The 27244-nt window shown below is 45.8% G+C and overlaps 1 protein-coding gene across 3 annotated transcripts in view; it reads right to left on the reverse strand.

The window, feature by feature from the left end:
- stxbp4 (syntaxin binding protein 4) overlaps window positions 1–27244 on the reverse strand; it is a 360632-nt gene that overhangs the window by 57486 nt on the left and 275902 nt on the right. For all 3 annotated transcript variants that reach the window (XM_088000770.1, XM_088000768.1, XM_088000769.1), the window contains 4 exons: window positions 17458–17634; window positions 14765–14881; window positions 12521–12570; window positions 3758–3906 (listed from right to left, as the gene is read on the reverse strand). In XM_088000770.1, coding sequence (XP_087856896.1) covers window positions 3758–3906; window positions 12521–12570; window positions 14765–14881; window positions 17458–17634 — 493 coding nt within the window. The remainder of the gene's footprint in view (window positions 1–3757; window positions 3907–12520; window positions 12571–14764; window positions 14882–17457; window positions 17635–27244) is intronic.

Here is a 27244-nt window from a genome sequence, read left to right on the forward strand (position 1 = left end):
GTTGTGAATAGTGATCTTTTGTTCAGATGTGAGTGTCAGGAGTGGGGGCCAGGTATAAGGACCAGCTGTGAAGTCCAGGCGTAGGGCTCAGTGCTGTTGCAAGCTCAAATTTTGGGGTCGTAACTTCAGAGTCCATCCCCTCCCCTTCACACTCTCAGATATCACTATGAAGTCACACAACAACGTTTCAGCCTTGAAATGCAGTCACAGTGGAAAAAGGTTGGGGAGCACAGGATTGAAAAGGTATGTTGTTAGGGTGAGACAAGGGAATGGAGGCTCACATGCAAGCTGAGTACTGTAATTTTATGCTGAACATTTCATATTGTAGAATAATAACTCCTATTTAATCCTGTGCAGTTAATTTTTTTTTCCAAGTGCAGCACTAGTAAATATTTGTTTGGTTTCAATCTTAATTGACGGTAGACCACAAACTGAAGTGGGTGCTTTCAAGCCCAGAGATGCTCACTTTGAACAGTGTGTGGAGGGTGCCTGTACTATTATGTGAGTAGCTGAAAATGTGTTGCTGGAAAAGCGCAGCAGGTCAGGCAGCATCCAGGGAACAGGAGAATCGACGTTTCGGGCATAAGCCCTTCTTCAGGAATGTGAGTAAGCCTCTTCCCCTCTACTTTTGTGTGCAGCAATTCAGGGCAGGGGGCCTTGCCAGGTTTTGCTCACTGTTTGTTTACAATCAAACACTCAAATCCTGGACACAGCTTCATTAAAAAAAAAACATGAGAACAAATCTTGTTCAAAGTGTGGCAGAGCCCCGCCAATTCACTGAAAGCTCAGTGTGTATCTGGCAGCAGTTTCTAAAGGCTTGCACACTGTCCTCCGTCTGGTAAGCAGAACTGTCTCTTTGTGCCTGCTCTGTGTAACCTCAATAGAGAGAAAAAGATGGAAAAAACTTGCCTACAGTTAACTGTTCACTCCCAGCAGAAACATCTCTGGCTCTAATATTAGAATCCTGAAGAAAAGTAAAATCGATCAGATTTAAACTAAAACCTTTAAGAGTTCAAGAAAATATTCAAGGTGATCATAAGACACTGTGGGTTATCAAAATGGGGGAAAGGGATTAAATGAATGGAGAATTGAAATGCACCGAGGAAGCAGGGAAGATAGGGTTAAATATGGACTTGGACCAAAGTATGAACAGATACTATTCAGGAGGTGCTTCTCTCATTGAACAAGCCAACAAATCTTTCCCTGCCTTTCCCACTGGTGGCCTGGGACCTGCACAGTCCAACATTGGGATCTGATCACACACCTATTAGCCTGGTCACCTGTGAAGTCCACCACAGTGTAAGCTTGGGTAAGGGCAAACTGTGGAGAGTAAGCTGTTTTTTCAGAAATTAGTTCTGTAAAGTATGGTGGCACCAATCTCTCTTTTTTTAATCTCACCAGCCAAAACTGTTTCACTTTGTGTCAAATAAAACTACAATTGGTGGTAATGAAGCTGCCTCCATTCTCTCTGGGTCTAGCTGAACTGGAACATTGGAATTCCTGTGCATGAAAAATCCCAGAGGAACAGATCTGATGGCTGCACTCACACTGGATTGGATAGAATTTGGACAACATGAAGCTGGGTGGGAAGTAAACTGTGGGGGGATGCAGAGGTGTTTCAGTGTGATTTAGACACGTTGAGTGGGCAAATGCATGGCAGATGAAGTACAACTGTGAGGTTATCCACGTTGGTAGCAAAACAGGAAGGCAGTTTCTCTGAATGGCAATAGATTGGGAAACAGGAAGGTGCTACAAGACCTGGATGTCCTGAAGACAACTATGCAGGTGCAGTAGGCTGTGAAGAAAATAAGTGGTGTGTTCGTCTTCATGGTGAGAGGATCTGAGTACAGGGGCAGGGATGCCTTGTATTGTGTGCAGTTTTGGTCTCCTTACTTGAAGAAGGATGTTCTGGTGACAGAGGGAGTGCAGTGAGAGTATATCAGACTGATTCCGAGGATGATAGGACTGACATATGAAGAGAGACCGGATCAGTTAGGACTATGTTCACTGGATTTAGAAGAATGAGGAGGATAGAGTATCTCATAGAAACCTATAAACTTTCAAAAATACTTGACAGAGAAATGCAGGAAGGATATTTCTGATGACTGGGGAGTCCTGAACAGTGGTTGTAGTCAAAGAATATGGGTTGGCCATTTAGCACTGAGATGAGGAGAAACTTCTTCACCCGGAGACTGGAGAGCCTCTGGAGTTAACTGCCACAGGAAGCAGTTGAAGCCAATATATTAAATGAAGGAGTTAGAGATAGTTCCAGCCTCCACCACATCCTCTGGCAGCTCATTCCATACACATACCACCCTCTGTGTGAAAAAGTTGCCCCTTAGGTCCCTCTTAAATCTTTCCCCTCTCACCCTAAACCTACGCCCTCTAATTCTGGACTCCCCCATCCCAGAGAAAAGATCTTGCCAGAGGAAGTGGTGGAGGCTGGTACAATTACAGCATTTAAAAAGCATCTGGATGGATACATGAATAGGAAGAGTTTGGAGAGATATGAGCCAGTGCTGGCAAATGGGACTACATGAGATTAGATTAGATTACTTACAGTGTGGAAACAGGCCCTTCGGCCCAACAAGTCCACACCGACCCGCCGAAGCGCAACCCATCCATACCCCTACATTTACCCCTTACCTAACACTACGGGCAATTTAGCATGGCCAATTCACCCGACCTGCACATCTTTGGACTGTGGGAGGAAACCGGAGCACCCGGAGGAAACCCACGCAGACACGGGGAGAACGTGCAAACTCCACACAGTCAGTCACCTGAGGCGGGAATTGAACCCGGGTCTCTGACGCTGTGAGGCAACAGTGCTAACCACTGTGCCACCATGCCGCCCATGATATCTGGTCAGTATGGATGAGTTGGACCAAAGGGTCTGTTTCCATGCTGCACATCTCGATGACTCTATTTCTGTACCTATAGCATTAGAACTATCTCTAACTCCTTCATGAAAACATTTAATATATTGGCCTCAACTGCCACTATATTAAATTGGAGAGGGTTCAGTAAACATTGACCAGGATGTTGCTGAGACTTGAGAGTTTCAGTTATAAAAATAGGCTGGAGGGGCTGGGATCTTTCTCACTGGAGTGTAGGAGGTTGAGGGGTGACCTTATAGAGATGTATAAAATCATGAGGGGCATGGATCTGGTGAAGAGCTAAGTTATTTTCCCTGCGGTAGAAGTGTTGAAAACTAGGGGCATATTTTTAAGGTGAGAGGAGAAAAATTTGAAAGGGACCTGAGGGGCAAGTTTTTCAGAGGGCAGTTCATATGTGGAATGACCTGCCCAAGGAAGTGGTAGATGCAGGTACAGTTACAACATTTAAACGTCATTTGTATAGGTACTTGAATCGGAAAGGTTTAGATGGATATGGGCCAAACACAGACAAGTGGGACTAGATTAGTTTGGGAAACTTAGTCGGCAAGAACGAGTTGGACCGCAGGGCCTGTTTCTGTGCTCTATGATTCTATTAATTGATTCTATCAAAACCTTTCCTAACTTTCTACCGATACACTTTTTAAAAGAGAAGAGATCCAGCCTGCCAATCCTGTCCTGATGGACCTAACACCCTTATAAACTGGTAAAACAGCAAGAAAGTAATATATTAGTAACTGTCCCACAATTGTGACCCCTAGTTTTAGATTCCTGCATTTAATTTGAATGGAATCTAGCAGTAATGATGTGAGACTACATGAGTTAGTGTAGAATTATAACTGGTTCACCAATTAATTACTCACAGTCTGCTTCAATGATGGCACGAACAGATTTGACCAGTTCTTTGGCATCAGTTGAAAGCGAGGGAAGAGTTCTGGGAACATTATGACCAAGTCGGTCGAGGAGGTTCTGAGATGAAGGTGGTCCTGAAAATCTTCGGACTCCAATTCCACTGAACAGGAAGACAGAAACGAAAAGGAACCAACATTAATTTCTCTATCGTCATTCACCTCTCGCAACTACTCCCACCTCACCCCTTCCCCTCCCAAATGGTAAAATAGTCTGGGGTTTATGCACTCAAGGGAAAAAGCCCAGCAGAACAAAACAGACTTTTCAAGAGAACGGAGAGCTTAATACTGTGGATACTGAAAACCTGAAATGAAATGAAAAAGTTCAGCAACCACTCAACAGGCCAGACAGGTTCTGTGGAGACAGAAAGAGTTAACATTTCAGGTCAAAAACTGTTCACTGGAACTGAAAAGTATTACATGGAATGTAGAACAGTACAGCACAGTACAGGCCCTTCAGCACTCGATGTTGTGCTGGCTTTTTATTCTACTTTTATCAGACTAACCTACATACCCTTTATTGTACTATCATCCATGTGCCTATCCAAGAGTCGCTTAAATATCCCTAATGTCTCTGACTCTACCACCACCACTGGCAGTGCATTCCACACACTCATCACCTTCTGTGTAAAGAACCTACCTCTGACAGCTCCCATAAACCTTCTTCCAATCACCTTAAAATTATGTATTCTCGTGATAGCCATGGGAAAAATTCTCTGGCTATCCACTCTATCTATGCCTCTTAATATCTTGTACACCTCTATTAAGTTACCTCTCATCCTTCTTCGTTCCAATGAGAAAAGCCTTAGCTCCCGCAACCTTTCTTCATAAGACATGTCCTCCAGTGCGGGCAGCATCCTGATAAATCTCCTCTGCACCCTCTCTAAAGCTTCCACATCCTTCCTATAATGAGGCAACCAGAACTGAACACAATATTCTAACTGTGCTCTAACCAGGGTTTTATAGAGCTGCAGCATAATCTCACAGCTCTTAAATTCAATCCCCCTGTTAATGAAAGCCAACGCACATTATGCCTTCTTAACAACCCTGTCAATTTGAGTGGCAACTTTGTGGGATCTATGGATGTGGACGCCAAGATCCCTCTGTTCCTCCACACTGCAAAGATATCTGCCTTTAATTCTGTAATCTGCATTCAAATTTGACCTTCCAAAATGAATCACTTCACACATTTCCAGGTTGAACTCCATCTGCTACTTCTCAGCCCAGTTCTGCACCTTGTCAATGTCCCATTGCAACCTACAACAGCTCCCCGCACTATCCACAACTCCACCAATCTTCGTGTCATTGGCAAACTTACTAACCCACCCTTCCACTTCTTCATCCAAGTCATTTATAAAAATCATAAAGAGCAGACGTCCCATAACAGATCCCTGCAGAACATCACAGGTCACCAAGCTCCAGGCTGAATACTTTCCATCTACTGTCACCCTCTGTCTTCTATGGGCCAGCCAGTTCCATATACAGCCAGCCAGATTTCCCTGTGTCCCATGCCTCCTTACTTTCTGAATGAGCCTACCATGGGGAACCTTATCAAACACCTCGTTAAAATCCATATACACCACATCCACTGCTCTAACTTCATCAATGTGTTTTGTCACATCCTCAAAGAATTCAATAAGGCATGTGAGGCATGACCTGCCCCTCACAAAGCCATGCTGACTAGCTCTAACCAGCTATGCTTTTCCAAGTAATCATAAATCTTGTCTCTCAGCATTCTTTCCAATAATTTGCCTACCACTGAAATAAGACTGACTGGTCTGTAATTCCCAGGATTATGCCTATTGCCTTTCTTGAACAACATTTCCCACCCTCCAATCATCTAGCACTACTCCAGTGGACAGTGAGGACACAAAGATCATCACCAAAGGTGCAGCAATCTCTTCCTTCACTTCCTGTAGAACCGAGGGTTTATCCCATCTGGCCCAGGGGACTTATCTATCCTCATGTTTTTCAAAATTTTCAGCACATCCTCCTTCTTAACATCAACCTGTTCTTGCATATGTCTGTTTCATACAGTCCTCACAAAAACAAGGTCCCCCTCACTAGTGAATACTGAAGCAAAATATTCATTAAGGACCTCCCCGACGTCCTTCCACTCCAGGCACAAGTTCCCTCCTTTATCCCTGATCACCCCTACCCTCACTCTGGCCATCCTCTTGATCCTCGCATAAGTGTGGAATGCCTTAGGATTTTTCTTAATCCTACCCGCTAAAGCTTTTTCCTGCCCCCTTGTAGTTCTCCTAAGTCCATTCTTCAGTTCCTTCCTGGGCTGATTCTTCCTTCCTCAACCTGAAGTAAGCTCCCTTCTTCCTCTTGACTAGATGTTCCACATCCCTTAACACCCAAGGTTCCTTCACCCTACCATCCCGTCCTTGCCTCAGTGGGTCAAACCTATCCAGCACTATCAGCAAGTGCTTCCTAAACAGCTTCCAAACTTGGGTCACACAGTTCCCTGAGAATATCTGCTCCCAATTTATTCTCCACGGTTCCTGCCTAACAGCATTGTAATTCCCCTTCCCCCAATTAAATACTTTCCCATACCGTATGCTCCTATCCCTCTCTATGGCTATAGTAAAGGTCAGGGAGTTGTGATCACTATCACAGAAATGCCCTCCCACCGAGAGATCTCACATCTAGCATGGTTCTTTGCTCACACCTGACAAAAGTGCTCCATCCAAACTGTTTGCACAAAGCAAGTTCCAATCAACATCAGGGAAGTTGATGTCACCCATGACAACATTTTTTTAACATTTTAAGCAACTACAACAAGGGAATGAATGACTGGGAGTATCAATGATAGGACAGAGGGTGAATGGGCAGGTCCTGTCACCGTTCCTGCCCCTGGAGGCTGTGAAGTGACCTTGTAGAGGTTTATAAAATCTGAGGGGCATTGATAGGATAAATAGCCAAGGTCTTTTCCCTGAAGTGGGGGAGTCCAGAACTAGAGGGCATAGATTTAGGGTGAGAGGGGAAAGATTTAAAAGGGACCTAAGGGGCAAGTGTTTCACACAGACGGTGGTGCGTGTGTGGAATGAGTTGCCAGAGGAAGTGGTGGTGGTTGGCATAATTACAACATTTAAATGGCATCTGGAAGGGTATATGAATAAGCAGCACTCTGAAAGCTAGTGCTTCCAAATAAAGCTGTTGGACTATAACCTGGTGTTGTGTGAGTTTTAACTTTGTCCACCCAAGTCCAACACCGGCTCCTCCACATCATGAACAAGAAGAGTTTAGAGGGATATGTGCCCAATGATGGCAAAGGGGATTAGATTAGGTTAGGATATCTGGTTGGCATGAATGAGTTGGACTGAAGGATCTCTATGACTGTGTTATTGGGCTCTGATGCACCTGTCTCTGATGCACCTCTCCTGTGGAAGGCAGGCGCGAGAAAATGAAACAAAAAGACAATGGTACAAAGCAAAAGGAGATGATTCTGATGAACAGTTATCAATGTGAAATTCCTATGTTCTCCCTTTCCCATTAAACATGAACTCAGAATTATAATGCTGATGTCTAAAGGCGGAGATTAATAGTGAATGAAGGAAGACGAACTACCGAACAAATAAAAGTGAAGATGGTTCCGTTTTATGTAAATTTATACTATGTACTGTGCTTTTTTCACTGTAGTTCTTATTTTGAAATAAGTGAGCACTCTAGTGAGTGGAGTTTATGACCACCATTTTCTAGTATCCCCCCACTTGCATTCATATAGCACCCGTATTGAACAAAGGTGTTCAAGATGCTTCACAAAAGAGCAATCAAATTAAATGTGGTGCTGAGTCACTTGGGAAACATTGGTAGAAGTGATAAAATTCTCATTAAAAGAGGTAAGTTGAATTGCACATCTTAATGGAGGTGAGAGAGATGGAGAGTTTTGAGGAATTCGAGCCATTAAGGGCCAGCCAGTCTGTGTCAGAACCACTGAAGGTGGTACAATTGGTAGAGTGCAGTGATCTGGGAGATTTGCAATATCTACTTGAGTCATGGCCTCAGGAGGAGTGAAATGAGGGCTTACTGAACTGCTGTCTGGAATGATGGGATTGTTCCATGACAAGAGGTTCAGGATAGTCCCTAACGTTTAGAAGAGTGAAAGGTAACCTCACTGTAAAGTATAAAATTCTGAAGGACTTGACAGGGCATACAGCAAGGATATGATTGCACTGGAGAGGATGCTGAGATTTACCAGGTATTGTCTGGGCTGCAGGGTCTGAGCTACAAGAGAAAACTGAATAGTTGTTTTCTTTGGAGCAGGGTGAAGGCAAACAGGGAAGTTGATAGGAGTGTGTACGTTGATGAGGAGTGTGGGTAAGATGGATAATAAAGCATTTATTCCCTTAGTGGACAGATCGACAACTTGGGGGGAGGCATAGATTTAAGTTAAGAATAGAAGTCTAAGAGGAGAGTTGAGCATAGTTTTTTCACTCAGAGGATGGTGGTGGGAGTCTGGAACTCACTGCCTGAAAAGGGTGGTTGAATCAGAAACTCTTGTAACATTTAAGCTGTCTTTAGACATACATTGTATTGGCATGGACTTCAGAGTTATAGGCAAAAGGCCTCTGTCTGTGTTGAAAACATCTGCAAGATGCTGATAAAATTCTCAAACTAGAATCACAGTCTCCAGATAGGGCTTGTCTATACAGGATCACGACGAGGAGAAATTCTTTCACTCAAAGGCTTGTGAATCTTTGGAATTCTCTACGCCAGTGGGAATGCAGCACTGAGGGAGTGCTGCACTGTCAGAGGTGCCATTTTTGGATGAGATGTTAGACCAAGGCTTTGCCTTCTCTCTCAAGTGAACATAAAGTGCTTCTATTTTAAAAATGAACTGGAGCCAGCCACACAATCTTGGAACCAGTATTTTACCCTTAACTAATGTCATTTAAAATAATTATCCTGCCATTATTGCATTGCTGTTGGTGGGATCTTGCTATGTACAAACTGGCTGCCATGTTCCCTCGTTACAATAGTGCCTACACTACAAAAAGAGACTTCATTGGCTAAAAAGCACTATCGGGCTTCAGGTGAGAAAGTTATAGGAAATAAATCTCAACTCTTTAGTGAACCTTCTATTTTCCTGCTGTGCTAACGGAGGGCTTGGAAACAACATCTGTCCCCAGTACCTGGTTACCAGCTTATTTCTCCCCTGTCAATTCCCACCCCACTGTCTCCTCTCCAGAAGCTGCTGGCTTTTCTTGGGACTTAGTTTTGCACAGGGGTTGGTAAACTCTGGTGATGTGGTCTGACTGAAGCTTGCCTAGCATTGGTTAGAGATTGAATCAATGATCCAAGAATAACTACCATGGGCACCCTGGGGACATCACACAGTCCCCTATGCCAACAGCCAGCAATGCAGAGGTCACCAGTCTCTGCTCCTGAAGATTGGAAACCACTCCAAGTACATATTCCAGGACAAGGCCAACAGCAGCCCTGTAAAGCAGAAGGTAGGGCTCTGCTCAAACAAGTAAGAATGTCATCAGAATGACCTTCCAATGAACAGTTATTAGATATTGTTCAGGTGCAGGAATTCCACCCTAACTTTCTAAGACAATAAAACCAGAAGGGCAGACATTATGCTCTCTCCCTACTCCACGGACACTGAGACTAAGAAAGGCCACAGCATTAGCATCGACCCATGCTTGAAGCTGGGGATTCAGGTCTCAACAGTTTAGTTAATGGGCTGTTTGTTTCAACTGAATCACTGAGGCCATCACTTGATACAAGAAGCAGGGAAAAGGTCTCTGGGTATTACAAGCTGAAGTTGGTAGGTGAGATTTCACTGGAAGGAAATCCAACAAATTAGGAGGTACTCATGAAGCAAACAAACAGCTTGTATTTTCATAGAGTCATTCATAACCTCAGCGAGAAGAGCGTTTTGGGAAACATCTCTGGCACATCCGCACCAACCAACCCCACCGTCCCGTGACCCAACATTTCAACTCCCCCTCCCACTCTTTGAGGACATGCAGGTCCTGGGCCTCCTCCATCACCGCTCCCTCACCACCCCACGCCTGGGGGAGAATGCCTCATCTTCACCTCGGAACACTCCAACCCCAGGGCATCAATGTGGACTTCACCAGTTTCCTCATTTCCCCTCCCCCCACCTCACCCCAGTTCCAACCTTCCAGCTTAGCACAATCCTCATGACCTGTCCTACCTGCCTATCTCCCTTCCCACTTCTCCGCTCCACCCTCCTCTTTGACCTATCACCTTTACCCCCATCTCCACTCACCTACTGCACTCTCAGCTACATTCTCCCCAGCCCCATCCCCCTCCCATTTATCTCTCCACCCCGGAGGCTCCCAGCCTCATTCCTGATGAAGGGCTCCTGCCCAAAATGTCGATTTTTCTGCTCCTCGGATGTTGCCTGACTTGCTATGCTTTTCCAGCACCACTCTAATCTTAATTTACAAGAAATATCAACTCAAGGGGTAAATCAACATTTATATTGCATGAGAGGAGAGTGCTGATTGGTTTGCAAGTGGACTCTAATTAGTAAAGGCATTGTCACAGAGAATGCATTAGTTAGTGATAATTGGGGGTTTCCTATCAGGCTTCATTTACATTTAAACCAGCCAGACTGACTGTGTTTGGTCAGAGGAGAAAGTGAGGACTGCAGATGCTGGAAATCAGAGCTGAAAATGTGTTGCTGGAAAAGCGCAGCAGGTCAGGCAGCATCCAAGGAGCAGGAGAATCGACGTTTTGGGCATAAGCCCTTCTTCAGGAATGAGGAAAGTGTGTCCAGCAGGCTAAGATAAAAGGTAGGGAGGAGGGACTTGGGGGAGGGGCGTTGGAAATGCAATAGGTGGAAGGAGGTCAAGGTGAGGGTGCGTGGAGAGGTCGGGAAGAAGATTGCAGGTCAAGAAGGTGGTTCTGAGTTTGAGGGTTGGGACTGAGAAAAGGTGGTGAGAGGGGAAATGAGGAAGCTGGAGAAATCTGCATTCATCCCTTGTGGTTGGAGGGTTCCTAGGCGGAAGATGAGGCGCTCTTCCTCCAGGCGTCGTGTTGCTATGGTCTGGCGATGGAGGAGGCCAAGGACCTGCATGTCCTTGGTGGAGTGGGAGGGGGAGTTAAAGTGTTCAGCCATGGGGCGGTTGGGTTGGTTGGTCCGGGTGTCCCAGAGGTGTTCTCTGAAACGTTCTGCAAGTAGGCGGCCTGTCTCCCCAGTATAGAGGAGGCCACATCGGGTGCAGCGGATGCAATAGATGAAATGTGTGGAGGTGCATCCGCTGCACCCAACGTGGCCTATCATCTTCACCTTAACCTCCTTCCAACTATCGCATTCCCAACGCCCCTCCCCCAAGTCCCTCCTCCCTACCTTTTATCTTAGCCTGCTGGACACACTTTCCTCATTCCTGAAGAAGGGCTTATGCCCGAAACGTCGATTCTCCTGTTCCTTGGATGCTGCCTGACCTGCTGCGCTTTTCCAGCAACACATTTTCAACTGTGTTTGGTCAGAGCAGTGCCCTGAGAAATGTAGCAAAGAATGGCTGACCCCTATCTTGTTGAGTTCAAACAGGTTCGTCAAGTTGAGACTCATTGGTTTCAAAAAACTGAAAGAACTGCAGATGTTAGAAATCAGAAAGCGCTGGACAATCCCAGCAAGTCTGGAGGCTTTTGTGGACAGAAATGAGAGTTATTGTTTAAACCTTCTTCACTACAAGTCCTAAGGAACAGTCACTGGATCCAAGGTATTAACTTGATTTCTCTCCACAGACCTCCCAAAACATTGACTCTATTTCTCTGTCCACAGATGCTGGAAGGCTGTTGTGTTTCTCCTGTACTTTCTGTTTTTATCTTAATCAGCTTTAATTGTCAGCACCTGGACTGGTATTCGTGTGGATTGTCCTGATGAAGGCAAGATGAAAAACTTCAACAAATTGTGTTTTTTGTTCAGCAGTACTCAAGTCAGTAATTAAGATATTCTGTTTCAGTGGTGTTGGTTGAGAGATAAATATTGGGGAGAACTCCCCTTGCACTTGTTGCACTCCGATTTTGCATTCATCTAATAGGCAGACAGGGGTTTAATTTAATGCTGCATCATAAAGGTGGCATCTCCAACTGTGCAGCACTCCATCAGCATTGTACTGGCGTGTCAGACTATACAATGTGTTCAAATCTCTGGAAGGAAAATTGAACCCAGGAGCTTCTGAGGTGAGAGTGAGGGTGCTACCCACCGAACGTCAGCTGATACACAGTAAAATCATTAACACACAGTGCATAACATTCCCAAACAGTTTTGGTTTAAACTTACAGTAAAATCATGAAGTCCTTTTGCTGTGAGAAGTTCTGGGTATATTGTTTTTGTCTGGAATCATTAAGATGGATTTGCGCTGTGTGATATTAGTAACAGGCACATTAATGAGCTTGAATGGGACTTCTCTGCCTGAGATTTTAATGAAATTGCTAATGCAACCTGAATCATTTCAGCCCACAGCTCTCACAGTTATTTCTCGGCAAATTCTCAAACTGACAGCCAGATCTAACAAGAAAGCGGACTGGAAACTAGAATGAGGTGGAAACACACCTTAACTAAACATTACCCACCTAGGTCGCTTCTTTCTGATTCTTTATTGGACCATATCAGGGTTTTCACTCAGTTTCTCCCACTAAAGACTGCAGGGTTTGATTATCAAAGCACTAGTCCTGTTCCCATTTCAGTACATGGGTAGTTTTCGTCAGATTATTGTGTTTACATACCTGGCATGAGTTAGAGCAGCTGGAGACTCAGCAAGAACCTCATGCACCAGCTGGAGACAAACAGAGAAACATATGTTTCAATCAGCACTCAGATAAGACAACATTGGACTGGAATAGGACGCTGTCACATTGAGGTACACAGCATTTACAACACTGAAATATTCAGCCAAATTGGTCCCTATTGGTCTTCATTGTCCGCAAGAGCTGAACCCAAACCCTACACCATTTCAGTTGACCTACCCTTGACGGCTTAATACGCAATAATCTGGGTCATGGTAGAAATGAACCAGAGAGAAACTAGTGATGGGCGCAGAGAGTATCCCTCGTCTCCAATTGAGAGTATACCCGGTCTGGTATATATCCCCGGTCTGGTATATATCCCGGTCTGGTGTATATCCCCAGTCTGGTATATATCCTCAGTCTGGTATGTATCCCCAGCATGGTGTATGTCCCCAGTCTGGTATATATCCCCGGTCTGGTATATATCCCCGGTCTGGTATATATCCTCAGTCTGGTATATATCCCTGGTCTGGTATATATTCTCAGTCTGGTATATATCCCCGGTCTGGTGTATATCCCCGGTCTGGTGTATGTCCCCGGTCTGGTATATATCCCCGGTCTGGTATATATCCCTGGTCTGGTATATCCCCAGTCTTGTGTATATCCCCGGTCTGGTGTATATCCCCGGTCTGGTGTATGTCCCCGGTCTGATATATAACCCCGGTCTTGTGTATATCCCCCGTTCTGGTGTATATCCCCGGGCTGGTGAATATCCCCGGTCTGGCGAATGTCCCCGGTTTGGTGTATATCCCTGGTCTGGTATATATCCCCGGTCTGGAGTATATCCCTGGTCTGGTGTATGTCCCTGGTCTGGTGTATGTCCCCAGTATGGTGTATGTCCCCGGTCTGGTGTATGTCCCTGGTCTGGAATATATACCTGGTCTGGTATATAATTCCGGTCTTGTGTATATCCCCCGTTCTGGTGTATAACCCCAGGCTGGTGTATATCCCCGGTCTGGTGTATGTCCCCAGTTTGGTGTATATCCCTGGTCTGGTATATATCCCCGGTCTGGTGTATATCCCCCGGTCTGGTATATATGCCCTGGTCTGGTGTATATCCCCGGTCTGGTATATATTCCCGATCTGGTATATAACCCTGGTCTGTGTATATCCCCAGTCTGGTATATATCACTGGTCTGGTATATATCCCTGGTCTGGTATATATTCCCGATCTGGTGTATATCCCCTGGTCTGGTGTATGTCCCCGGTCTGGTGTATTTCCCCGGCCTGGTATATATCCCCAGTCTGGTATATATCCCCAGTCTGGTGCATATCCCCGGTCTGGTATGTAACCTCGGTCTGGTGTATGTCCCAGGTCTGGTATTTATCCCCAGTCTGGTGTATGTCCCCAGTCTGGTGTATATCCCCAGTCTGGTATATATCCCCGGTCTGGTGTATATCCCCAGTATGGTAAATGTCCCCGGTCTGGTGCATATCCCCGGTCTGGTATGTAACCTCGGTCTGGTGTATGTCCCAGGTCTGGTATTTATCCCCAGTCTGGTGTATATCCCCGGGCTGGTGTATATCCCCTGGTCTGGTGTATGTCCCCGGTCTGGTATATATCCGGTCTGGTGTATATCCCCCGATCTGGTGTATATCCCCGGTCTGGTGTATATCCCCAGTATGGTGTATGTCCCCGGTCTGGAATATATACCCGGTTTGGTATATAACCCCGGTCTTGTGTATATCCCCGGGCTGGTGTATATCCCCGGTCTGGTGTATGTCCCCGGTCTGATGTATGTCCCCAGTATGGTGTATACCCCCAGGCTGGTGTATACCCCCAGGCTGGTGTATATCCCCGCTCTGGTATATATCCCCAGTCTGGTGAATATCCCTGGTCTGGTATATATCTCTGGTCTGGTGTATATCCCTGGTCTGGTGTATATCCCCAGTCTGGTATATATCCCCGGTCTGGTATATATCCCCAATCTGGTGTATATTCCCGGTCTGGTATATATCCCCAGTCTGGTGTATATCCTCTGGTCTGGTGTATGTCCCCAGTCTGATATATATCCCGGTCTGGTGTATATCCCCCGGTCTGGTGTATATCCCCCGGTCTGGTGTATATCCCTGGTCTGGTGTATATCCCTGGTCTGGTATATATCCCCGGTCTGGTATATATACCCAGTCTGGTATATATCCCCTGGTCTGGTGTATGTCCCCAGTCTGGTATATATTCTGTACCTCCACAAACTGCAGCAGCTTTTCAGTAGAAACTTCGAACGTTTTCTTCGCAATCTCTGATTTCCGTAACTGGCAGTCAAGAACAGCAATTCGCTTTCTTAGATCCTGGGTGTCATCCTGCAGGAAAGGCACCTGTTAGAATCACCTTGTCCTGTTACTTGATGGTGATGTTTTGAACTGATTTTAGAAAGTGCTGTTCCTGACCACTCCAACCCGTGGCCAGGTTGTGGCTCCAATAACCCACAGCAGAGTGAACGAGTGAGTGAGGGAGTGAGCAAGGGAGGGAACGAGTGGGGGAGGGAGTGAGGGAGGAAGTGAGTGAATGACTGAGTGAGGGATTGAGGGAAAGAGTGAATGACTGAGTGAGGGAGTGAGTGAACGAGCGAGTGAGAGTGAGGGAATGTAAGATGATGGGATGTGACAGCAATGTAATCCATTCAGAATCTCTTCCCAGCAACAGCCTCTGTTTTCTGCCTCTCTGACCCAGTGACATCATTTCGCCCTTTGTATCATCTTTCCACTGTCACAGAGGAACAACATGCGAGAGCTGGTGCCCGCTGCCTGTACTTGCCTGCCCTGCCATCAACCTCTGACCATTTCACCATACTGTAACCGTCAGAAGTGGAAGGAGGGAGCCAGTTGTGTGGTGATGTTTTTCCAACCATTAATCCTGACAGCAAATCTCAGACAGAGCAGTGGATTGTATAAACTAGCCTGGAGGTTCATGTCACACACTTACTGCGCTTCTTTGTATTTTGGGGGGCACAATATCTGGTCCCAGGCTGAAAGCACACCCAGCCCCTTCCAACATGTTGAATCTGTGCTGAGAGACTGTGAATGATATCAATAGTAGGGCTGAATGCTTTGCCTAGAAAGCTCTGGAAATGTGGATGTCAGTAATATGTTATGGCTAAAACCCTCTATGGTTCACTAATATCACTGAGGGAAGGAAGCCTGTCATTTTTACTTAGAATCATAGAGTCATAGAGATGTACAGCATGGAAACAGACCCTTTGGTCCAACCCATCCATGCTGACCAGATATCCCAACCCAATCTAGTCCCACTTGCCAGCACCCGGCCCATATCCCTCCAAACCCTTCCTATTCATATACCCATCCAGATGCCTTTTAAATGTTGCAATTGTACCAGCCTCCACCACATCCTCTGGCAGCTTATTCCATATACGTACCACCCTCTGCGTGACAAAATTGCCCCTTAGGTAGTATTTATATCTTTCCCTTCTCACCCTAAACCTATGCCCTCTAGTTCTGGACTCCCTCACCCCAGGGAAGAGACTTTGTCTATTTATCCTATCCATGCCCCTTAGGTCTCTTTTATATCCTTCCCTCTCACCCTAAACCCTATCCATGCCCCTCATAATTTTATAAACCTCCATAAGGTCACCCCTCAGCCTCCAATGCTCCAGGGAAAACAGCCCCAGCCTGTTCAGCCTCTCCCTGTAGCTCAAATCCTCCAACCCTGGCAACATCCTTGTAAATATTTTCTGAACCCTTTCAAGTTTCACAACATTCTTCCGAGAGCAGGGAGACCAGAATTGCACGCAATATTCCAACAGTGGCCTAACCAATGTCCTGTACATCCGCAACGTGACCTCCCAACTCCTGTACTCAATACTCTGACCAATAAAGGAAAGCATACCAAACGCCTTCTTCACTATCCTATCTACCTGCGACTCCACTTTCAAGGAGCTATGAACCTGCACTCCAAGGTCTCTTTGTTCAGCAACGCTCCCCAGAACCGTACCATTAAGTGTATAGGTCCTGCTAAGATTTGCTTTCCCAAAATGCATTTAACTAAATTAAACTCCATCTGCCACTCCTCAGCCCATTGGCCCATCTGGTCAAGATCCTGTTGTGATCTGAGGTTACCTTCTTCACTGTCCACTCCACCTCCAATTTTGGTGCCATCTACAAACTTACTAACTACACCTCCTTTGTTCACATTAAAATCATTTATATAAATGATGCAAAATAGTGATCCCAACACCGATCCTTGTGGCACTCCACTGGTCACAGGCCTCCAGTCTGAAAAACAACCCTCCACCACCACCTTCAAGCCAGTTCTTGCTCTGGAGTGTTTTGGTCCTGGACTCCTATCGCACACCACCCTCTGAAAAGCCCAATGAACCATTCAGCTGGTAACAGCTGGACTTCAGTGGTTCAAGAACATGGCCTCAGCACTCCTACATATTCTGGGGTTAAACATGCTATAAATGCTGATCTCAGCACTGACATCCACAGAGGAATACAGAAAACAAGATTGTTTCCTTCCCATGGCTCTCACAATTTACAGACAGCATGGATTTAAAACTATCCCACGTGAACCGAAAGGTCCCTTTGCTCCACACCAGAGGAGCTCACAATGGCTTGGGCACTCCTTTAAATGAGAGAAAAGAAACACAATAAGCTCACTCACTAGTGATTGTTTGGAAAGCTGAATTAAGAGTGAACCAGTTAGACTATTGTACAGCTCACTTGCCCTTGTGTTAATAGCTCACTCAAGTGACAGAGCCGTCACATTGAGTCTCTTGCTTGAATTCCTCTCGATAGCCGTGTCATACGCTGACAGGCTCTGACCTACTTTGCAGGGATGGGTAAAAACAAACATATCCAGAACATGGCCCGATGACCATGGTGTTGCTACAGTAACAAGGGGTGACTCTGTGCCTTGCCTTGGTCTGCCCTTGCTGATCTGCCAGTTGAGCTTTGAGCTCTGTAATCTCAGCCTCCAGCAGCTGAACCACCTCCTCGTAGTCCATCTCCATGCCCTGTGCCTGCCGATGGGCTGCCTCAGCCAGCTGGATTCGATTCCGCAGAGCACGGCACTCCTCGACTGCACTCTTAGCTTCCTGTGAAAAAGGGTCAGAAAGGATGAGAGAGTTGGTGGCATTTGAAATGGAATTGGCGCTCTGACTCTCACACAAATAGGCACTCACTCATTCACCACACACACACACGCACACACACACAGACACAGACACACACGCACACACAGACACAGACACACACGCACACACACACAGACACACACGCACACACAGACACAGACACACACGCACACACACAGACACAGACACAGACACACACGCACACACAGATACACGCGCACACACAGTCACGCACACACACAGACACAGACACACACGCACACAGACACGCACACACAGATACACGCGCACACACACAGTCACGCACACACACAGACACAGACACACACGCACACACAGACACGCACACACAGATACACGCGCACACACACAGTCACGCACACACACAGACACACTCACAGACACAGACACACACACACACAGATAGATACGCACACAGACACAACAGACACACAGACACGCACACAGACACAGACACACACGCACACACAGACACGTGCACGCGCGCACACACACAGACAGACATGTGCACATACACAAAGACACGTGCGCGCGCGCACACAGACAGACAGACAGACACACACACACACACACACAGACATAAACTGGCAGAGAATGACACACAAGCTGATGCTAATTGACACACGAACAGGCAATGACATGTGACACACACTGACCTGAAAAGCACACCAACACATAGGCACTGACTGACACACAATCTAACATTACTGACAAGACTAACATACAGATACAGACAGACACTGACTGAATGTCAGATGCACACACAAAGCAACTGACTCACGCACACAAAGCCATTGACTGAAACATAAACAGATCAAGCACTGACTTAAAAAATGAACTGCTGATGGATACACACACTCACATGACTGACACACTTAGTGAAACACGAATAAACACACTTACTGACTGACAGCTTAAAAATACGGGGTAGACCATTTAGGACAGAGCTCAGGAGAAACTTCTTCACCCAGGGAGTGGTGGCTGTGTGGAATGCTCTGCCCCAGAGGGCAGTGGAGGCCCACTCTCTGGATTCATTTAAGAAGGAGTTGGATAGAGCTCTCAAAGATAGTGGAATCAAGGGTTATGGAGATAAGGCAGGAACAGGATACTGATTAGGAATGATCAGCCATGATTATATTGAATGGCGGTGCAGGCTCGAAGGGCTGAATGGCCTACTTCTGCACCTATTGTCTATTGAAAGATCAGCTTATATCTGTTGAAATTCAGAACAGAATAAGGCAATTTGACTGAAACATAAAAAGACACTGCCATAACTGGCATATGAACACAAATACACATGCTCTCTCTCATCCACAAATGGCATGACCAATTCACACAGCCACATGCACACTGCCACTGGCTGAAAGGCACGCACACATGTACATTTCTGAACTTGAGCATCTGCAGCATTTTGATTTTACTTGTTGTATCCTTCCTTAGATGTGTATAAAAAAACTACACTGTACACTAGGTGTCTAACTGCAAAAGCCCTCAGATTTAAAATCCAACCTGTCCAATAAAGGCTTGCAGATACTTGCTAGCTGCATTGGTATGTCAATGTTCTACGCTCCACACACAGAGACTTCCAATCTGTCTCATGATCAATCAGCTTCTGGAAGGATTTCTGCTTCTGGAAGGATGTGACCGTCAGTGGTCAGTGATGGGAGCTTGTGTCTACAAGTGAGGCTGGTAGAGGGGTCCAGGCGGTAATGCTGAAGGAGCCTCAGCCCTTGAGCTTATCTGACAGGTTTGAGATTCTTGTCTCCTGTGTGGATGAGAGCGGGAGCTGTAGGGAGGAGAAGCAAACTGACTATAGCACTATGGTACAGGGAGCCATTCAAGAGTGAGGAGAAGATAGAGATACGGTTATACTCAAGGACAATATACTGTAGTCAGGGGAATAGACACTTTGCTGTGGCCAGGATCATGAGATTCGACGGCTGTGTTGCCTGCCTGGTGCCCGGGTTCAGGATATCTCATCTGGGCTGCAGAGGAACTTCAGAATGGGAGGGGAATGATCCAGTTGTCATGGTCCACACAGATACCAATGTAGATAGAAAGAGGAACGAGGTTCTGCTAAGATACCTTCTGGGCAAGGTGGGACCTGTACAGGAAGGACCTAAACTGGAAGGGCACCAATATCCTGGGTGGGAGGTTTGCTACATCTCTTTGGGAAGGTTTAAAATAGTTTGGCAGGGGTGTGGGAACTGGAGCTACGCATCTGAGGATGGAGTAGCTAGTGAACAGCTAGATACAGCATGCAGAGAGTCTGTAAGAAGGGACAGACTGTTGGTAGGGCAACATTGCAGTCAGTGTGATAGGGTAAAATATATTTATTTTAATGCAAGGAGTATCAGGAATAGGGTGATAAACTTAGAGCATGGATCAATACTTGGAACTATGATGTTGTGGCCCGTATGGAGACTTGGATATCACAGGGGCAGGAATGGTTGTTGGATATTCCAGGGTCTAGGTGTTTCAAAAGGAATAGAGGGGGAGGTAAAAGAGGTGGGAGAGTGGCATTGTTAATCAGGGATAGTATCACAGTTGCAGAAAGGGAGGTCATCGAGGAGGGTTTGTCTACAGAGTCTGTATGGGTGGAAGTCAGAAACAGGAAAGGAGCAGTCACTTTATTGGGAGTTTTCTATAGAGCCCCCCAATAGCAACAGAGACACAGAGGAGCAGATTGGGAGGCAGATTTTGGAAAGGTGCAGAAGTAACAGGGTTGTTATCATGGGTAACTTTAACTTCTGTAATATTGACTGGAACCTCCTTAGTCTAAGTAGTTTGGATGGAGCAGCGTTTGTCAGTTGTCTCCAGGAAGGATTCCTGATTCAATATGTAGATAGCCCGACTAAAGGGGAGATCACATTGGATTTCATGCTTGGCAATGGACCATGCCAGGTGTCAGATCTCTCGGTGGGAAAGCATTTCAGTGAGAGTGATCACAGCTCCCTGACCTTAACTATCCTCATGAAGAAGGACAGGAACAAACAGTATGGGAAAGTATTTAATTGGGGGAGGAGGAATTACAATGCCGTTAGGTAGAAACTATGGGCACTTTAATTGGGAACAGATGTTCACAGGGAAACACATGACAGAAATGTGGAGGTTGTTTTGGAAGCACTTGCTGATAGTGCTGGACAGGTTTGTCCCACGGAGGCAAGGACGGGATGGTAGGGTGAAGGAACCTTGAGTGTTAAGGGATGTGGAACATCTAGTCAAGAGGAAGAAGGAAGCTTACTTCAGGTTGAGGAAGGAAGGATCAGCCCAGGAAGAAACTGAAGAATGGACTTAGGAGAGCTAGAAGGGGGCAGGAAAAGCTGTGGATTAAGGAAAATCCCAAGACATTCTACACTTAACGTGAGGAACAGGAGGATGGGCAGAGTGAGGGTGAGGCCGATTAGGGAAAGGGGAGGGAACTTGTGCCTGGAGTGGAAGGACATTGGGGAGGTCCTCAATGAATACTTTGCTTTAGTATTCACTACTGAGAGGGACTTTGACATTTCTGAGGACTGTGTGAAACAGACTGATATGCGAGAACAGGTTGATGTTAAGAAGGAGGATGTGCTTAAAATTTAAAAAATCATAAGGATAGATAAATCCCCTGGACCAGACAGGATATACCCTCGGTTACTACAGGAAGCGAGGGAAGAGAATGCTGTGTGTTTTTAGCCATGATCTTTGTGTCCTCACTGTCCTCTGGAGTAGTGCCAGATGATTGGAGCGTGGCAAATGTTATTCCAGTGTTCAAGAAAGGGAATAGGGATAATGCTAGGAATTACAGACCAGTCAATATTACGTTTGTGGTGGGAAAATTATTGGAGAGGATTCTGAGAGAGAGGATTTATGATTATTTGGAAAACCATAGTTTGATTAGAGATAGTCAGCATGCCTTTGTGAGGGTCAGGTCATGCCTCACATGTCTTATTGGATTATTTGAGGATGTGACTAAATGCATTGATGAAGGTAGAGGAGTAGATGTGGTGTACATGGATTTTAGCAAGATGTTTGCTAAGGTTCCCCATGATAGACTCATTCAGAAAGTAAGGAGGCATGGAATACAGGGAAATCTGGCTGTCTGTATGCAGAACTGGCTGGCCCATAGAAGACAGAGGGTGATGGTAGATGGAAAGTATTCAGCCTGGAGCTCGGTGACCTGTGGTGTTCTGCAGGGATCTGTTCTGGGACCTCTGCTCTTTGAGATTTTTATAACTGACTTGGATGAGGAAGTGGAAGAGTAGGTTAGCAAGTTTGCCAGCGTAACAAAGATTGGAATGGTGGATAGTGTGGAGGGCTGTTGTACATTTCAACGGGACATTGACAGGATGCAGAACTGGGCAGATAAATGGCAGATGGAGTTCAACCTGGAAATGTGTGAAGTGATTCATTTTGGAAGATCGAATTTGAATACAGAATGCAGGGTTAAAGGCAGGATTCTCGGCAGTGTGGAGGAACAGAGGGATCGTGGGGTCCACATCCAGGATCCGTCAAAGTTGCCACCAAGTTTGATAGGGTTGTTAAGAAGACGTATGGCGTGTTGGCTTTCATTAGCAGGGGGATTGAGTTTAAGAGTTGTGAGGTTATGCTGCAGCTCTGTAGAACCCTGGTTAGACCAAACTTAGAATACTGTGTTCAGTTCTGGTCACCTCATTATTGGAAAGATGTGAAAGCTTTAGAAAGAGTGCAGAGGAGATTTACCAGGATGCTGCCTGACCTGGAGGACATGTCTAATGAAGAAAGGTTGAGGGAGCTAGGGCTATTCTCATTGGAGTGAAGAAGGATGAGAGATGACTTAATAGAGGTGTACAAGATGATGAGAGGCATAGATAGAGTGAATAGTCAGAGACTTCTTCCCAGGGCAGAAATGGCTATCACAAGGGGGCATAATTTAAAGGTAATTGGAGGAAGGTTTAGGGGAGATGTCAGAGGTTGATTCATTACACAGAGAATGGTGGGTGTGTGGAATGCACTGCCAGCAGTGGTAGTAGAGTCAGAGACATTAGGAACATAGATTAGATTAGATTCCCTACAGTGTGGAAACAGGCCCTTTGGCCCAACATGTCCACACTGACCCTCTAAAGAGTAACCCACCTAGACTCATTTCCCTACATGTACCCCTGACTCATGCACCTAACACTATGGGCAATTTAGCCTGGCCACTTCACCCTAACCTGCACATGTTTTGGATTGTGGGAGGAAACTGGAGCACCCGGAGAAAACCCAAGCAGACACGGGAAGAATGTGCAAACTCCACACAGACAGTCACCTGAGGCCGGAATTGAACCCAGGTCCCTAGCGCTTTGAGGCAGCAGTGCTAACCACTGATAGTACAATGAAGGGTATGTAGGTTAGTTTGATCTTAGAGTAGGACAAAAAGTCGGCACAACATTAGGAGCTGAAGGACCTGTACTGTGCTGTGCTGTTCTATGTTCTAAGAGAATATGAGCAACTGGGGATTAAATTTAAAAAGCCAAACCAAAAAGGTAATAATCTCTGGATTAGGACCTCAGCCACAAGCAAATTGGAACAGGGCCAACAAGATTAAAGAAGTAACTGTGTGGTTCAAAGATTGGTGTGGAAGGAAGAGGTTTGAATTCATGGTACATTGGCATAAGTACTGAGGAAGGAGGGAACTGCTCTGAGGGAATGGGGTCCACCTGAGCCAAGCTATGACCCAAGTCCAGGCAAATTGCAAAAACAGGGCAATGGATAGGGCTTTAAATTAAATAGTTGGAGAGTGGAAAATGGAAAATTATGAAAAAAGCGCAGATTGAAATTGGCGGGTACAATGTTGTGGGTATCACAGAGACGTGTCTGCAAGGTATCACAGAGCTGAGAACGAAATATCTAAGGATATGTCTCTGAATGAAAGATCAGGCAGATGAGCAGAAGGGGCAAGGTTGCCTTGTTAGCAAGGAATGAAATTAAATCAACAGCAAGAAGTGAGATAGGGTTGGAAGGTAGATGGAAAGTATTCAGCCATGTGGGTAGGGTTGAGGAGCTACAAGACCCTGATGGGAGTTGTGTACAGGCCTCCTAGCAGTCGTCAGGATGTGGGGCAGAAAATAAATCAAGAGATGGAAAAGGCGTGTAAGAAAGGCACTGGGACTGGGGAGGGGTGAGGGGGGGCTTCAATATGCAGGAGGACTGGGAAAATCAGGTTGGTAGTGGATCTCAAGAAAAGGAATTTGCCAACTGCCTACGAGATAGTTATTTTGGAGCAGCTTGTGGTGGAGCCCACTAGGGAACAGGCAGCTCTGGATCTGATTGATGTGTAATGGGGCCGACTTGACGAGGGAGCTTAAGGTGAAGGAACCCCCTTGGGGGCAGTGACCATAATGTGATAGAATTCCCCCGGCAGTTTGAGAGGGAGAACCTGGAATCAGATGTAGTGTTATTCCAATAAAGGTAACTACACAGACATGTGGGAGGAGCTGGCCAGAGCTGATTGGGAAGGGGAGACCAGTGGGGAAGACAGTGGAGCAGCAATGGCAGGAGTTTCCGGGGATAATTCAAGAGGCACAACGGAGATTCATCCCAAGGAAGAAGAAACACACTGAGGGAAGGTTGAGGTAACCATGGCTGACAAGGGAATGAAAAAGCATACAATGTGGTGAAGATTAGTGGGAAGTCAGAGGATTGGGAAGCCTTTAAAAACCAGCTGAGGACAATTTAAAAAGCAATGGGGGGGGGGGGGGGGGGGTGAGGAGAAGATGAGATATAAGAGTAAGCTAGCTAGTTATATAAAAGACTATTGCAAGAGTTATTTTAGCTATCTAAAAGGTAAGAGAGAGGTGAGAGTGGGCATTGGACCGCTAAAAAATTGACACCAATGTAGTAATGGGGAACAAAGAAATGGTACAGAAACTGAGTTGGCACGTTGCATCGGTTTTCACAGTGGAAGACACCAGCAGCATAGCAGAGCTTCAACAGAGTCAGAGGGCAGAGGTAAATGTAGTGGCAACTTCTATGGAGAAGGTGCTGTGGAAGCTGAAAGGTCTGAAAGTGGACTACACCCCAGAGTTCTGAAGGAGATAGCTGAGGAGTTGTGGAGGCATTGGCGGTGATCTTTCATGAATCACTTGGAGTCAGGGAGGGTCGCCAGGACACAAAACTGTTACATCCTTGTTTAAGGAAGGAGGGAGGCAGAAGGCAGGAAATTATAGGCTGGTTAGCTTGATGTCGGTCATTGGTAAGATGTTAAGAGTCCAATTATTCAGGATGAGATTGCAGAGTACTTGGAAGTGCATAGTACAATAGGGCAGAGTCAGCACGGCTTCATCAAGGGGATGTCATGCCTGACAAATCTGTGGAATTCATCTGTGGAAGTCATGAGCAAGTTAGATAACAGAGTGGATGTAATCTGTTTGGATTTCCAGAAGGCCTTTGACAGGGCGCTGCATAGGTGGCTGCTTAATATAATAAAAGCCCATGTGTTCGGGGCAAGGTACTGGTATGGATAAAGGTTTAGCTGACTGGTGGAAGACAGAGTGTGCGCATAAAGGGGTCTTTTTCAGCATAACAGCTGGTGACTAGTGGAGTTCCACAGGGGTCAGTGTATAGCTTCCCATTCATCTTCACCACAGTGTATGCTTTATCTTTTGCTTTTGTGCTGTTCCTGACTTTCCTTGTCAGCCATGGTTACCTCATCCTTCCCTTTGTTTGTTTCTTCTTCCTTGGGGTACATTAATGATGTGGAAGAAGGAGCTGAGGGCATTTTTGCTAAGTTTGCAGTTGACAGAGAGATGGGTGGAGGGCTGAAAATGTGTTGCTGGAAAAGCGCAGCAGGTCAGGCAGCATCCAGGGAACAGGAGAATCGACGTTTCGGGCATAAGCCCTTCTTCAGGAATGAGGAAAGTTTGTCCAGTGGTGGAGGGGTCATGTTGAGGAAGCAGGGAGACCTGGACAGGAAAGGCAAATGAACAAAGAAGTACGAGGTGGATACATGCGAGAAAGTGTGAGGAAGAATAGATGTGTAGACTATTTCACAAGTGGGGGGATGTTTCAGAAATCTTGGGGATCTAGGAGTTCCAGTTCAGGACTCCCTTAAGGTTAAGATCCAGGGTCAGTTGGCAGTTAGGAAGGCAAATGAAATGCTAGCTTTTATTTCAAGAGGTCTATAAAACAAAAGCAGAAATGTATTGCTGAAGCTACATAAGGCTGTAGTCAGACTGCATTTGGAATATTGTGAGCAGTTTTGGGTCCAGTATTGAAGGAAAGATGGGCTGCCATTGGAGGTGATCCAAAGGAGATTTACAGGCATGATCCCAGGGATGAACAGATTTTCATATGAAGAGTGGCTGAGGCCTCAGAGTTTAGAAGGATGTTGAGGGGGATCTGATTGAAACTCAGCGTATGGAGAGGAGAAAGTGAGGGCTGCAGATACTGGAGGTCAGAGTTGAGGGTATGGTGCTGGAAAAGCAAACAGGTCAGGCAACATCTGAGAAGCAAGAGAATCACGTTTTGGGCATAAGCCCTTTAACAGGATTGGCCTGGATGGAGTGCATGGAGAGGCCTGGATAGAGTGGATAGGAAGAAGATGTTTCCACTAATAGGATTCGCAGACTCTCAGAGTGAAAGGACGACCCTTTCAAACTGAGATAAGGAGGAATTTGTTCAGCTGGATGCTGGTTAATCCATGGAACTCCATGCCACAGGAATCTGTGGAGGTCAAGTCATTGAATGTATTTAAGACAGGGAAAGATAGGTTCTTGATTAGTCAGGGGATCAAAGGTTTATGGGGATAAGGCAGGAGAATGGGGTACAGAAACATGTCAGCTCTGAAAATGTGTTGCTGGAACAGCGCAGCAAGTCAGGCAGCATCCAGGGAACAGGAGAATCGACGTTTCGGGCATAAGCCCTTCTTCAGGGCTTATGCCCGAAACGTCGATTCTCCTGTTCCCTGGATGCTGCCTGACCTGCTGCGCTGTTCCAGCAACACATTTTCAGCTCTGAGCTCCAGCATCTGCAGACATCACTTTCTCCTACAGAAACTTGTCAGCCATGATTGAATGGTGGAGAAGACTCAACGGGCAGAATGGCCTAACTTTGCTTCATGGTTTTTATGATCACAAAACATTAATATCCTAGTTAGCATCAGTGTCCATATGTGTTTGTGTGAGTGTGTGTACAGAAAATATTATGTACAGAGGATTAGTGAAAGGGTAGATAACATAGAATTGGAACAAATGATATATTGTCAAGCTGACAGACTGTGATAAGGGTTTTGAAGCAGATTGCAGTGCTGGACCCTCAGTTATCCATAATATATAGTAATGACTCAGATGATGGGATCGGGTGTAAGGTATTCAAGTTGGCTGTATGATGCCAGATAAAAATGTAAACTGTGAGGGAATACGAGCAGTTAGTGAAGGCAGATAGATTGGAGAAATGATTGGGCTACAGGTTGGTAGATAGGATATAATATGTGGAAATGTGAGGTCATTCACCTTGGTAGGAAGATAGAAAGAATCAACAACTTTTTAAATGCTAAGTATTGCTAAACATTGGTGTTCAGAGGGATTGGAGTGTCATCGAAAATGAAGAA

Source organism: Chiloscyllium plagiosum, unplaced genomic scaffold (assembly GCF_037043375.1).
Source record: "Chiloscyllium plagiosum isolate Xiang-an unplaced genomic scaffold, Cpla_swu_hap1 HiC_scaffold_25, whole genome shotgun sequence".
NCBI classification, from domain to species: domain Eukaryota; kingdom Metazoa; phylum Chordata; class Chondrichthyes; order Orectolobiformes; family Hemiscylliidae; genus Chiloscyllium; species Chiloscyllium plagiosum.